This window comes from Falco biarmicus, chromosome 7, assembly GCF_023638135.1.
Source record: "Falco biarmicus isolate bFalBia1 chromosome 7, bFalBia1.pri, whole genome shotgun sequence".
Lineage (NCBI taxonomy): Eukaryota > Metazoa > Chordata > Aves > Falconiformes > Falconidae > Falco > Falco biarmicus.
The window spans coordinates 70,499,471-70,512,875 of NC_079294.1; the positions used below are offsets into that span (position 1 = coordinate 70,499,471).

The 13,405-nt window shown below is 50.8% G+C and overlaps 1 protein-coding gene across 14 annotated transcripts in view; it reads left to right on the forward strand.

Moving 5' to 3' along the window:
* The window catches only part of PPIP5K1 (diphosphoinositol pentakisphosphate kinase 1), a 48,599-nt gene that overhangs the window by 32,213 nt on the left and 2,981 nt on the right, over positions 1-13,405 (forward strand). For 8 of the 14 annotated variants that reach the window (XM_056346422.1, XM_056346421.1, XM_056346418.1 and 5 more), the window contains 3 exons: positions 2,941-3,003; positions 12,594-12,731; positions 13,163-13,276. In XM_056346422.1, the coding sequence (XP_056202397.1) occupies positions 2,941-3,003; positions 12,594-12,731; positions 13,163-13,276 (315 nt within the window). Of the gene's footprint in view, positions 1-2,940; positions 3,004-4,304; positions 5,299-5,466; positions 5,647-12,593; positions 12,732-13,162; positions 13,277-13,405 lie in introns of those variants that run through there. The other 6 variants (XM_056346424.1, XM_056346427.1, XM_056346428.1 and 3 more) reach the window with 3 other exon arrangements.

Sequence of the window (13,405 nt, forward strand, 5' to 3'; positions counted from 1 at the left end):
GTGCTGTGCCCTAGTTGGAAATCCACCTAATGTTGCACAACTTGGGCTTCCCAGCGCCTGAGTGAATATAAGATTATCTGTCCTCTCTTCTTCCCTTTTGTCTTAGTTCAAACAAATGGTATTTTACTTTAGAGTCCGAGTACCTTTCTTACCACGATCATAAAGAACACTAGCACTGGTGGGTTACAAGGTGGGGAGATGATCAAGGCAGTAATATGGGGCCTTTGGAGAAAACAGGAGGTTGGTTTGTTTGGATTTTTGTCCAGGTTTGAGGCAAGGGAAACGGCCTAACAAATCAGGGGGGAAAGATGCTGCCCGATTCTCAGACCTGTTGGAACGCTGTTGCATCCTGGGTTTCCGTGCTGCTTTTCACTGTGTAAGGGGAAAGTGGTTTGCTTCTCACCTCTTCAGGGAGCTCCCTAGCACACAGCAGGCTGTGAGTGATGGAGACAAGGAGGGTGAACCAGCAGGATTTTAAGCCCTGCGGTAACAGTCTGTGCTGCTCAAGGCAGCATGTGCTGGCTACTCATAGGTCCCAGAATAAGTTCATGGGGTTTGGCACAAAACTGGGGTGTGAATACCAGGAGAGCCACTGAAAAGGCCAGCAAGGGCTCTGGCTGCTTCTCTTCCATAACTCTGCAAGCAGCGTGAATCCAAGGCAGCACTAATTCTCAGGGAAAAGCAGCAAAGACTGCTTGCTCTGTACTCAGCTGGGAACAGAACAGATTCTGCTCAGTCCTGGTGCTGTGCTGCCTTGCTCTGTAGGCTGTGTGGTAGGAGCATGCCTGCAGCTGGCTGCTCGCATTCAAGGTCCAGAGCAGAGTCCTGCTGCATTAGCCTAAATTCAGTGACCAGGTCTCTGTGTGCTGAGACACAGTTGTACCCTCAAGTACTTAAAAGGCAGACTTATTTACTTAGTGTATGACTAGCACAGCCAAAAATTGTTCATCTTGATGTTACACTTCTTCTTTTGTGTTTCGTAGCGTGCTATGGCACTCTGTGCTACCAGCACCTTGCTGCAATAAAAGCAATTGTGAGGAAGAAGTGGGGGCCTTAGAAAAACAAGTAGGAGGCAGAAGGGCGTTCAGCTTCTGGGGAAGGTAGTCTGGAATGTGAAACAAGCCCTTGGTCTGTCTGTTCCTGCGTAAATGAGCACCGATGAGATGCTGAACAATGGCATTTAAGCCAGACATCACTAGAGCTGAACACGGTGACACAGCAGCTACAGCGGACTCTTGGAGTACAGTTATATCAAGGCCTTTTTCACAGTCATCAGGCTAATAATGTTTAAAAACCTTCAGATTCCGGAGCACATCTTTGCATGAACTCTGATATTTTTCCATGGCTGTGATGCTTCAAGGTATGGTGCATGGCTTACAGCACTTCATCAAAGTCTTGCTCAAGTGAAGTTAAAATAGCCCTTATTTCTGAAGTCTTTTTTTGCTTGGGACTGGAAGGGAGGTAAGGAGCGCTTCAGTGGAAAGTTGTGTCCCAATCTCAGCTTGAGGGAAGGTCGGCTGGTGGTTGTGGTTTGAAGCTGGCTTGCCTGGAGCCAGGGGTGCAGTAAGCGGTGTTGCAGTGCATTTACATAGTGAGGGGATGTGGAGTGGAATGGAGCTGGCTGACTGCAGCTCCAGGACCTGGACACTTCTAAGGGACTGCATGTGCAGGGAAGATGGTCGCGCTCTATTTGTTGAGTTTAAAGAAAGGAAGACAATTTTTAGGGCTGTTAGGCTGGTGAAGGAAGTTGCAGCAAGTTTGAGGGATGGTTTAAATATGTTATTTGGCCAAGTCAGTGGATATAGCTAGAGAAGCACGGTGAGGGTATGGACCATAAATTGATGCATGTATCTCCTAACCTTGGTGCAGAGGGATAGGCGTACAGACTCTGTTGAGTAGGTAGAAGGGACACGTGAAACATGAAAGAGAAATAAAAGCATTTTCTAATATTTCCTAAAAATTCCTAAATAGCAGCAAAAGGTACAGTTGGCTGGGTTCTCACATCAAATCCTACAAACAGGTGGTCTGATCTAGGCCACTTTTTCCCGTGATAGCTGAGGAATTTCCAGAGTAGGAAAGAACTGAAATTTTCAGCCTCTTTTTTTTTTTTTTTTTTTTTGTGCATATGGAGACTAATTCATGTATTTTAAAGGTCATCTGTTTGCACCCATTAGATACATAGAATCTGTCCTTGCACTGTCTTTCCAATGTGTGATTTCTATGGGAGAGCTTGACCTGGCCTGGGACATGACCAGGAGAAGCCTGAGGACCACTCTGACAGGTGTATCCCCAAACCTCTTCTGTACTGAAATGCTTTGAGCAACAGAACTGTAGAGGCATGTCTTATTGGGTCTTGTGTTCCCCAATTCATCAGCTATTTACCTCTAAACTCATAAATAGCTCTGTTTAGTTTGTGTTAAGAGGATGTTCTGAACTGAACTGAACACTTACCAGTGCCAGAGCTCTTCAGTTCCTCTGCAGAATGGCTGTCGTTTCTTTGGGCAGAGGTGAATCCTGAGAACTGTCCTCCTGTGCTGCTGCTGCTTGCTTGGCCGTGTGCTCGTGTGGCTGTGGGCATGGCTGACTGCATCTGGCACTGGGCTGAGCCTGGGTCGCTCTCAGGATGTCTGGAAGTGTGGTGGGAAGGTGTGAGATGCTGTCTGTGACTGAGAGAGCGTGGCTGAGGTCTTTGTAGCGTCAGGGGAGACCCTGGCAGGGCAGTGCAAGGGAGCGGGGAGCTGGCAGAGTGTGAAGAAGCCGAGAGGTTCAGCCAGACCCACAGACAGAGAGTGCCGGGGGTGCTACAGAAGTGCCACCGGGACCACGAGTTACAGGGGTCAAGAAGAAGGTGAACCTGAAAGGCTAGTTGCAAGCATATGACGGTCGGGGGATCCTTAGAAGCAGGCTGTTAACTGAGATGATCTGTTTTTATTTCCTCAGAGCTCTTGTCTATGCCAGCCGTAAAACGATTTTCTGTGTCGTTTGCAAAGCATCCGACTAATGGTACGTTTGCTTCCTTGATTTGACGTTCCCTCACACTTCTAACCCCATGCTCACATTCAGTTCTCTCTGCACATGTCCTCCTCTCAGCCTTCTTGTGGGTTTTTTTGTGTCTGTGTATCTGGTGTCCAAACATGCTTCACCTTCCCCCATTGTCTTGTTGTGACTAACGTGTCCATTCATCCTCTGTTACCGCTCAGTGGTTCCTCTGCTGTCCCCCAAGGCATTTGTGTCCCAGGTGAAAAAGCAAGAGCAGTGGCTCTGCGAGTGGATTCCTAAAGCAGCCTTTAATTCCACTGCTGACATTAAGGCCTTCTTTCACGCTCCCTTTTGTGGGGTTGGGGGTTGGGGGGAGAATACTCTTGGATTTGGGGAGGGGGGGAATATCCACTCCTAAGAGCATCAGCAGCTTAGGTCCTTGGTTTCTACAATGCAGATGTGCAGTACAGAAACAAGGATAGCCTGAGGCTGCCCGTGTGTCGCCTGGAAGAGCTCAGTCTGTGGTGGGAGAGGAGGTGCTGGCAGCATTCCCTCTGCGCACAGTGTTCCTCAGCACAGTCGTTTTAGGAGTACTGGTAACCTCCTGGCCTCCCTGGCAAAGTTGTCTGTTAGGGTGATCCCTTGGAGATGTTGGTGGGAGTAGGCTTGCCTTTCCTGCAGAAGTTATCCTGGCAATGGTGTCTTTCCAAGAGCTTTGACTCGTCTGCTCATGGTGGACGTGCTGGCTGGGGCCTGCCACCTCCTGAGGTAGGAAGGGATCCATCCAGGGGGATGGAACCTGCTTCACTCCGGTCCTGCTCGTAGCTATGGGAAGGCTCGGTAAAGGACCTCTGACTGTGCTTCTGTTGACTCGCTGCCTCTGCTTCATATTGCTGCTAACCTGACACCTGAAGTGTGAGTCTTTTGAGGTGAAACACCACTAGCTCTGTTGTAGAAGGTGCCTTGAACTAGTGTTTGTTATCTGAGTCTTGCCCAGAACCTTTTGACAAGGTTTCACAGCACCGCTGCTACCTCTTGGCTCCTGCTGCTGTGACAAGGTAGCACCAAAGCAGATCACTGGAAGGTACCGGGTTAACTATTTCTGTCTTAAGTGATCAAGGATGCTTCTGCAATCTTGTCGCTTAGTAAATACGAAGATACTCTGCTCTGCGTGATCTGGAAGGTGAAAGAAGTTCAGAAGACTGTTGTGAAGACCAAAATTTTGGGAAAGATGAAAGGGGAAGGGGCAGCTAAATGCGGCTTTATAATATCAAATAACTGAGGGCAACCTATTTTCTGTGTTTGCTTGGTTTTGTTTTTCGCAGAGTGGCCAACTGCTCGATTTGTTTGTATGTCTGGATACCATCTGAGCTCACGTGGTGTATGTCAGCAGGATGTGTTGTTCTATCTTACCAGCAAAACTTGTACCAAGCGGCAGCCTTCCCTAAGCCACACGACGAAGCAACTGCCCCCACCCCAAATACAGTGAAGTGAAACTGGGCATCAGGTTTTCCCCCCAAGAACCCAGTGGATGTTTCTAATGGCAAAGTGCTCCTTAATCTGGAAAACAAAGACAGAGGTCCGGCAGGGGTGAGCTTGAAGTCAGGCAGGAAGGATGTTTAGCCACATGAACCACTTGCTTGAGAATGCAAAAGCTATTCACAGCTCTGAATCCGGATTTTGTGTCTGAAGAGCTGCCTCTGCGGTGAAATGGGAGGGGTGAACCAGAGCAGTGGCCGAGCACAGCATCAGGCCAGGTGGTTTATGCCCTGGTCTCGTGCGTCCTGGGAGCATGGCATGAGTCCTGAGGCTCTATACGTGGAGAAGACATGCCTGCATGCTAGCATCTTGTCTGCCATGCACGGATATCGCAGAAGATTGCACAGGGCTGTTCTGAGAGTCCGGAGAGGGGAGGGCAGCCCTTCTGTGCCTTCTCTATTCGATGCTCTAAGCACTACGTTGTCAGTCAAACCCTGCTCGAAACCCGGCATCCCTTTCGCAGCCTCTGGTTGTTTGATGCTGGGCCGTTTGCTGTCCTTCGTGTGCCGGCGTGGCTGGCTGCCTTCGGCCCCAGGACCGGAGCGCTCTGTTGGCAGCCTGGGTTTCTTGTCTCGGCTGAGGGAGGGTGAACGTGAGCCTGACCTTCTTATCTAGCCAAACCTGAACTGTGTTGGGCTTGGAACATATCCTAAAATGTAGTGGCTTGGCAGACTGACAAAGACAAAACCTCGCTGCTCAGGGGCTGCCGCTGCGTGTGGCGAAGGCTGGGCTGGGGGGAGGCTGCCTGCTGCGATGTGCCTGGGGTGTTAGAGCTGAGGGTGTCCCTGGTCTGCTCGTGGCGGGGGGGCTGGGCTTCAGCCTGTGGTGTGGGTCTTTCCCACCCAGCGTCCCTGGTGCTGGCAGCTCCATCCGCACACCTCCACAATTTCTCTATCCACAGCTGCGCTTGCCCCTCTCCTCTCACTCTCTGTGGCCCCTTTCCTCCAGATGCGTTTGAGCACCACCACGTTGCCCAGTTGCTGCGCCGTTTTTCCTCTGACTGTGCCACGAGCCGGAACATCTCCCTGGATGCCACTCTAGCCCATCACCTGCAGCAGTGCTCCTACCACCTGCGTCTCTTCAGGAGCTGGCTGATCTCAGGGCAGGATGACTTGGAGTGTCTTTACGGTACTGCACGCTGCAGCTGCCTTGGTCCCATGCTCTTGTAGCTGAGCACAGACCACTGTCTGCTTGAGAATGCAAACTATGCTTTGCTTCTAAAAAAGGAAAGCGTTTCCCTCACTGCATCCCTTAAATCTCTGGGCGGCTGCTGCAGCAAGCTGTGTGGGCTGTCGCACCCGGCAGTTTTGGAGCCTTGGGCAGTGGCCTTTCCACGTGGAGCCAGGGCTCTTCGTGTGGCTGTAACTGTGCTCTTTCCATCTCTGGCAATTGTTCGTTGCCTCCTTCCTTTAGCCAGGGTAAGCCCTTAAGCTTCCTTCAAGTTAGATGCTGAGCTTCTACTGATACAATGCCCTGCTGACATTACAGCCCAGTGCAGGTCTCAGTGGGGTGCCATGAGGTGCCCCGTTACTAACGGAGGAGCCAGAGTGAATAGTAAGAGTCTGGGAAGAAAGAGGATTGAGGAGGTGCTGCAGCTTGTCACGTGCAGAGTGAACTTGCTGTGGAAATTTCGGGGAAGCGAGTTCCTGTGGGACTGTGTTGTTTCTAGAGAGACCAAGTTAACATAGGGCAGGAGCTGAGCTGCTGCGTGGCTGCATTGCATGGCATCTGTTCTGCCTCAGGACCTTCGCAGCGTGTCGTCTCTGATGGGAAGAGGTAGGCGATTTCAGCATTGAATCAGATCAGCATTATACATCAAAGCTTGCTCTTGTTTCTCTGGTATTTTTCAGCCTCTGGCACAGATGGGAAGTCTGATGCATTGAGGTCTCAGCGCTTCTAAGACAAGTAGAAGGATTCCTCTCTGAGGGGGACAGCTAGCTAGGGCCGGCTGTTGATGTTTATCTTGCACCATAAAACCTGCTTGGTGCATGTGGCTTGCTGAGCTGTGTGGTGTGATGCATGGGCCTCCTTTTGCCTTCAGACCCATAGGCAGGTGGGGCAGAGACACTATAGCTTGTCATGTAGTGAAGCAATAGCATCAAGGGGTTTTCAGAACCTGGAAAATGAAATTTTTCTTACGCAGTCTGTTTTTTCTTGATACAGCCCTTTCTGTCAAGTAGGTAATTTGGAGATGGCAGTTGCTTTTCATATATAATTAGGACAATCCTCAGTCTCCTAGCAACAAATACTAAAGAGGAGCAAAATTGCTTCAAGGGAAGAGATGCTGGAACACAGCAGAGTGCTCTAAAGCCAAAGCTGAGCTTCCCCTGCTGCAGATCTCAGCTGTCTCCTGTGAGCTCTGGTAGGGAGAGGGAAGGAACTCGGTGCTTTGGGCAGTGGTTCGCCAAATATTGCAGCACGGTGCTGGGTGGTGCTGGGTGGTGCAGCCTGCCCCAGTGCAGCCAAATGGATGAGCTGTGTACCTCGGTGCGGCAGCCTTTCTGCGTGGGAATCAGATCTCTGTGATCAGTGAGCTCGTTCTTGTTGTTTTCTGGCTGTCATCAGGCCCACAGTTAATTAGCACGGTTGGAATTCCTGCTGGAGTTCTTCTCAGAGCAAATGTTTCTTTGGTCTCTGCAGCTGAGAGCACAGGTGTCCCCCCCCCTTGTGAGAACTACATACTCTTATCTGCACTTTCTTGGCTTTCAACCATATCCACACAAAGAAAACATGAATTAGAAGATAAAATCAGAGAGTTAAAAGTATGCAGTTGGCATCCATAGCTGCAAGGATCAACGGTGGAGCCCTGAAGCGGCCTGTCTGGCAGCCTGTGCTTTTCTGTGTGGTCATAGCTGGGGAAAAGAAGTGTGAGGTCAGTCCATGGTGGTAATAAGTAACAGTGGTACGGAAGCTGGAGGGCAGCTGTGGAGAAACAGGGGATGGCTCTGTGATAACGAGCGGGCAGTAAACCAGCAGTTGATGTTCAGTGTAAATACATTAAATGATGAGGGGAAACAGCCCCAAATGCATATATAAATGGTGGGCTCTGATCCGACCATCACCACTTCGTACGATGTGGGGAAGGCAGGAATGTGCAGTCTGGGAAGGATGGTGGTGGTGGTGGCTGGACTGGGCTGGAGTGGGGTGGGGGACCTGCGGTCAGTGCCTGCTCCCACACAGGACCTGGGAGGCTTCTAGCAGAGCAAGCAGAAGCAGCTTCAGCCAGAAGGGATTTTTTCCCCCGCAGTACGTGGGGGTGTTGGGAGCTTAACTGGGCTCAAGGGGAAGCTGGAGATTATGGAGGAGACATCTCAGGTTCAGAGCAGTTCTGAGCTGTAGGTCACTGCGGTTTGGGGAGCTGCTGGGGGGAAGGGTCGCTGCAGCTGTCCGCCCCTGTAGCCCTTCATTCATTGCTGCCTCTGGCACTGTGGGCAGAGGTGCTGAACGAGGACAGACCTTCAGGCTGACTGTACAGGCTTAGATTTAGAAAGGCTGGGTAGCAAAAATCCTAGTTCCTGTAAGCATTGTGTATGCATACCTAAACATATGCAAATATACACGTGGCATACTTCAGTTCTCCCCACAACATAAGGCTGGACCGACTGAGCATGCTAGAGGGGAAGCTGCTGAGTGCGCTTTCTCTCATGCCCTTCAGAATCTCTGCTGAGGCTGGGCAAGTGCTTCTTCACTCCCCAAATGCTGGCGTGCGGCCCTTTGGCGTGCAGACCTTTTGGGGATGTGCCAGGTGCCCTCGGTCTGCTCGTTGCTTTCAGGATCTGTGTTAGAAAGGAGCAGGCACCCTCTCTGCTCCGGTGTGGGGTTCGCAGCTGGAGAGCCGGGCAGCAACCTGGCAAATTGTGCTAATAATGTTTGGAACAATTAGGCAAAAATATAATACACAAAAAGGATTGCTTCAGACCAGAAAGTCTTCTCACCTGAGTCTTCCTTGGGCTCTCTCTCTGTTGGCTGGCAAGGTTTTGGCTGCTTTCTACTTGCCAGCCTGCTGCAGCAGTGAGTACGTTCTCTCTTTTAACAACTCCACTCTGCTAGCAGAGAAGCTTGCTGTCTTTGGGACCTCAGTTCAGTCTTGGTAAAGCTGAGGAACGTGCCGTGTGGACTACTTGAAGGCTGCTCCTTTGTTGTGCCCACTAGCCAGGAGGTCTGTTGGCTCCTGGTGATCTGCTGAATTGCCAGCTCCGAGGGTGATCACACCGCCACTGATTTCATTCGGTGCGGGGCACGTGATCCGTATAAACTCAACTTTCTCAGCTCATACTACACAGGAAGCTTTCTTCTTGTCACTCTGGCACATACATAAAATTTAGGAAACTGTGGGACCTTGATTGAAATTAGGTGTTTCCTTTTAATAAGATTGTATTGATTTCCTCTTGAGGGTTTAGACTGGGACATCTCCTGCAGTAACCAAGATGATGCAAATGAATTCAAGGTCTTTTTTTTCCCCGCTTTGTTCTTCCCTTTTCCCAGTATAAAAATCTGCTTATTTTAGTTCTGCTGCAAACACCTTTGGTTGAATTCTCTTTCAGACCTCAGGGTGACTGAAGGAAATGCAGCTAAACAGATGAACATACCTGTTAGACCCGCAGCGAAAGAGCAGTGGGGTAACACAGCGTACAGGGCTCGCTCAGAGAGCTGTGCTGGGTTTGCTTGGTGTTCAAGCCATGCAATCATAAAGTAGGTGTTGGCTGTTTCAGAATTCATCATTGTGTAGTCCAGGTAAGAAGGTGGCACTTCTTAGCTCTTTCTTTGAGGTCATCTGTTCACAAGAGTTCTTTGTGTCCCTTCAGCCTGCTGGAGTCTCCTGGCAGTCTGGGATTCTCTGGTTTAGCTGGGAGGTGCGAGGCAGGTGCAGGTCTCCATTTGCTTTATCTGGTGTAGTGTGCTAGGTGATCTCTGCAAAAGGCCCCTTACACCCAAATCCCCTCCTTAATGCTCTTATGAAGTGCTGTGTGTCGGCACTAGGCAGCTCTGGAACAGCCTGGCTCTCGGGGGAGAGTCACTTGCCTCCTTGAACGTGCAGAAGACTTCTCCATAACCCTGATCACGCCAAGCGGACTCTGACAGGGAGCAGTAGAGCGTGCACATGCCAAGAACCTGGAGCTCCAGGGAGAAGCGCTCAGACCGGAACATAATTAACTCAGCTGTAATGTGAGTGGGCCTTCAGCCTTGGCATCAGCATCCCTGGGAGAGACAAAACAGGACTTGTAATCCTCCAGCGGGATTGTACCTCCGGTGCTCTCAGCGGCAGAGTGGCTGCAGGCAGCACCAGTCTCTCTGCTGCTGGCTCAGGATGCTGCTGCGTTACTGATTCCAAGTGGACATTCCCCCATAGCTGCTCCCCCACATCACACACAGTCTCCAAAAGAATACATCCTCAGCAGACTCCTCTGCCTTGTGTATTTTAGGGTTTTTCCCATAACCAGAGCTTGTTTTCTTTACTCTAATAGATGGTTTCTTCCTATTTTACTGAAGAAAAATTTTGGAGACATGACCAGCTGTACTTCTTGCCCAGAGAAGGCTACAGTTGACTTTGGGATTCATTTTTAGCTACTTTGGTCTGCAGCCCCCCACCACGTGCCCCTCCTTGCGGGGCAGAGCTAACTCTGGAGGAAGCAGATTGCCTTCTGCATCCCTAATGCAGCTAGCATAGTCAAACCTGAACAAAATGAAAAACAACTTGTTCCTCTGTGGGCTGCTGCTGCTTGATGTTGGTACAAAATGAATGGAATTCTGTCTAATTTCTTGTGCCGGTGTCTGTATCACAGACTCCTGCCCTGCCAGTCCCAGGAAAAGTTTTGGGAAGCATCGGCAGGAGCCCAGCAGTCAGCACCGGGTGACTGTCAGGCTGGCAGGGTTCCTGCGGTTTGCACTCCTGCTCTGGTTTTGCTGCCCCTTCCCAAAGTTGTCAGTTCTTTGCTGAATGCATGTGGTGTGGCAGTGTCAGAGCCTTCCCCGGGGACTCCGGCGGCTGCTGCGACACGCGTCAGGGTCGCGGGCTGTGGTGGGAACCTCTGCTTTGCCCTGGCTGCGGTGCTGTCAAACTGCCCCCAGCAGCTAAGCAGGGCAGGGCAGGTGTGCAGGGAACTGGGCTGCCGTACAGGAGTGAGAGGGATTTCTTGAAAATACTGATGTTTCACATTGAGAAGGGAAGCTTTTGCCTCTTTCTCTACTTGCTTGAGACTGGTTAGGTGGCACAGTGCTGAGCAGAGCCTTGCAAGCTGGCATTTGGCACTTCAGGGATATGGGTGTATCGTTCCACATCCGTAACATTGTCCATGTCCCGTGTTTCCTTTAATGCTGGACTTTTCATTTCCTCTTTTTATTAGAGGAGTGCCCAAGCACTCAGACCCCCATCAGTGCCTACGATGTGTCTTGTAACTGCGTTGTTTTGCCCTATGTTATGTTCAAACTTATTTTTCTTTGGAGATGCCAATAGCTGAGACAACTTCGGCCCCTCAGCCAGGTTCTGTTGGGAAGCGACATTAGGCTCGTACTGTGCTCCACCACCATCTCCACACGGCTGTTTGTTAAGGCTTGCCCTCCCCATTTTCCTTTAGCTCTGCCTCCCAGAATGCCTGTGAGAAAATACTGAACAGACACCCTTCCTTATTCAGGACTTCCACTCTAAGGACCTCTCGGCAAGGGACAGAGGAGTATGATATTTTTCTTGTGTCTTTCTACAGTCCTTCATTGTAGCCAAGGATTTGTTGTCCTCCGGGTCTTGAATGGATGTCTGTAGGCCCTTGGTGGTGTAGGTAGCCTCTCTGGGCTGTCTGGAGGGTTCTTTATCTCCAGTAGCCGTATGACAGTGAACGTCCCTGCAGCATCGCAAACTAGAGATGATCAGGTCTGCAGCCTTCTCATACTGCATGTGAATCCACAAATGCCATCTGCTGGCTCCTGCTCCTTGCCTCTTGGAGAAACGGGTTAGGTGAGTGGATTGGAGCCGAGACTCTCCCGGAGGTGACTGGAACACTTAGCAGATAATTCAGGTGCTCTAGGTCTTCTCCTTAGGTGCTGTCAAGCTGCAGGGATTGAGTTTAGCCCATCAGTGTGCTGGGCAGAAATCCTGACGCAGTACTAGATCAAGAGTGATTTCCTTTCTCTGTAGGAACAAACCCAGTTCCTTCCTGGGGTCTTTTTGAGCTCCTTGGAGGGACAGAGACATCACAGAATGGGAAGCCTAAGCTTAAGGAGTCTAGAGGGCTTTAAAGTCAAGAGGTGCAGAGGAGAAGGAGGCATCTTTCCCATATGACCAGAGACTCATTTGTTCCTTCCTTGCTCCTCTGGCAGTTTCAGGTTGGCTTGGTTCCACAAACCATCGCCGAGAAGTTTGGATGAAGAGGAAGATGCTTTGCCATAGTATTCCACTGGTTTGAGTAGCAAAGAATTTATCGTGAGCAGTTGTGACGCAGCATAGCTCTGAGCAAGTGTCTGTTACACGTTGAGATACCTTTCTGCTAATTCTGGCTTTGCTGGCAGTGATGTCTGTTAAGGGGACAAGTAACTCGGGCTGTGTCCCACCCCTTCCTTGGGATATGGCCTGTCGGGCATACACTGAAGGGTCTTGCTGTGAGAGAGGGAGGTTCTGCTGCTCCCCGCGTCTGTAGCAGTGTGCACCACCGTGCTGGGGGGGGGAGGGCGGACTGTGCGCCATGCGGGGTGTCACTAGCGGTGGGAGCCCTTCTGCGGGAAATTCTGTTGACTTCACTCAAATTCTGTTTGGCTTCTGTAAAGTGTGGGCACCGTGCCAAGTTCTCCATCACAACCATCTATTTTAGCAAAAGGGTCACAGGCTTTGCAGCAAACACGGCTGCTGCTAGACAGGTTTCCTCCTCTTCCCCCTCCTTCTGCGTGTGCCTGGATGCTTGCTTTCAGGTCTGTTATTGCATGTGATTGCCTAGTGGCGATTTTCTTGGCCTCCAAGAGGTGACCTTAGGCCTGAGTGTGCCTGTTGTTTGATTCCCAGACTGCCCAGCTCCTCCAGCCATGAGCGGTCCTGCATGGATTTCGGTTGCTGTTTGCTCTATTCATTTTCTGATTGGGTTTCTTTCCAGGTTTTGAAGGCTGTTCCATGGTTCCCACCATTTATCCCCTGGAGACCCTGCACAACTCCCTCTCTTTGCGACAGGTCAACGAGTTCCTGACGGCTGTGTGCAAGAGTTGCAGCGAATCGCATGTCCAGTCTACTGCAGGTACTGGTGAGGTGGGCTTGGCGCTGGGTAACCAGAGCAGTTGAGGCAGGGAGAACTTTGTCTTTTACGTTACCAGGACAGCTCAGCCCGACAGGGCTGGCAATAAGCACAGTCCCTGAAGCCTGTTCCAGGGTGTTCGAGCCCAGGAGTGAGCTATGGATCCAGCCCAGAGCCACCCTAGGCCGCTTGCTTGAGAGACAAGTAGTGGGTCAGGTCCGTCTGTAGCTGACAAGTACAGTGATGTGGATACAAACTCCAGCTCGGGAAATCTTGGCCTCATATTCCCCGCAGCTGGTGGACAGGCATGGCTCTGGATTTGCACTGTTCCTGAGCTCCTCCCAGAGTGCCTGCTCCTGGCTGCTGGGCTACGAGCCATTCCTTGATGTCTGTCTGAGTAGTGCTGATCTGCGTGTTTTGTTTTTCTCTCGAAGCTCTGTTTGATTCAATGATTGGCAGCCAGATACCAGGAGACCCCTTTATGTCCCAGCGGATCTTGTCATCATCCTCTTTGCCGTTGCGCCAGCGTTCGGATAAGCCCCCTTGGTGTGAGTGCGCTCCCTTCTTCATCAGGGTGAATGCGATGGTGAGGGAGGGAAGTAAAGGGTGCCAAATGGTGGAGGCCAAGTATTTGTGCTCAGGGTTTCTATGCTCTCCCCTTGGAGGAACAGGAACAG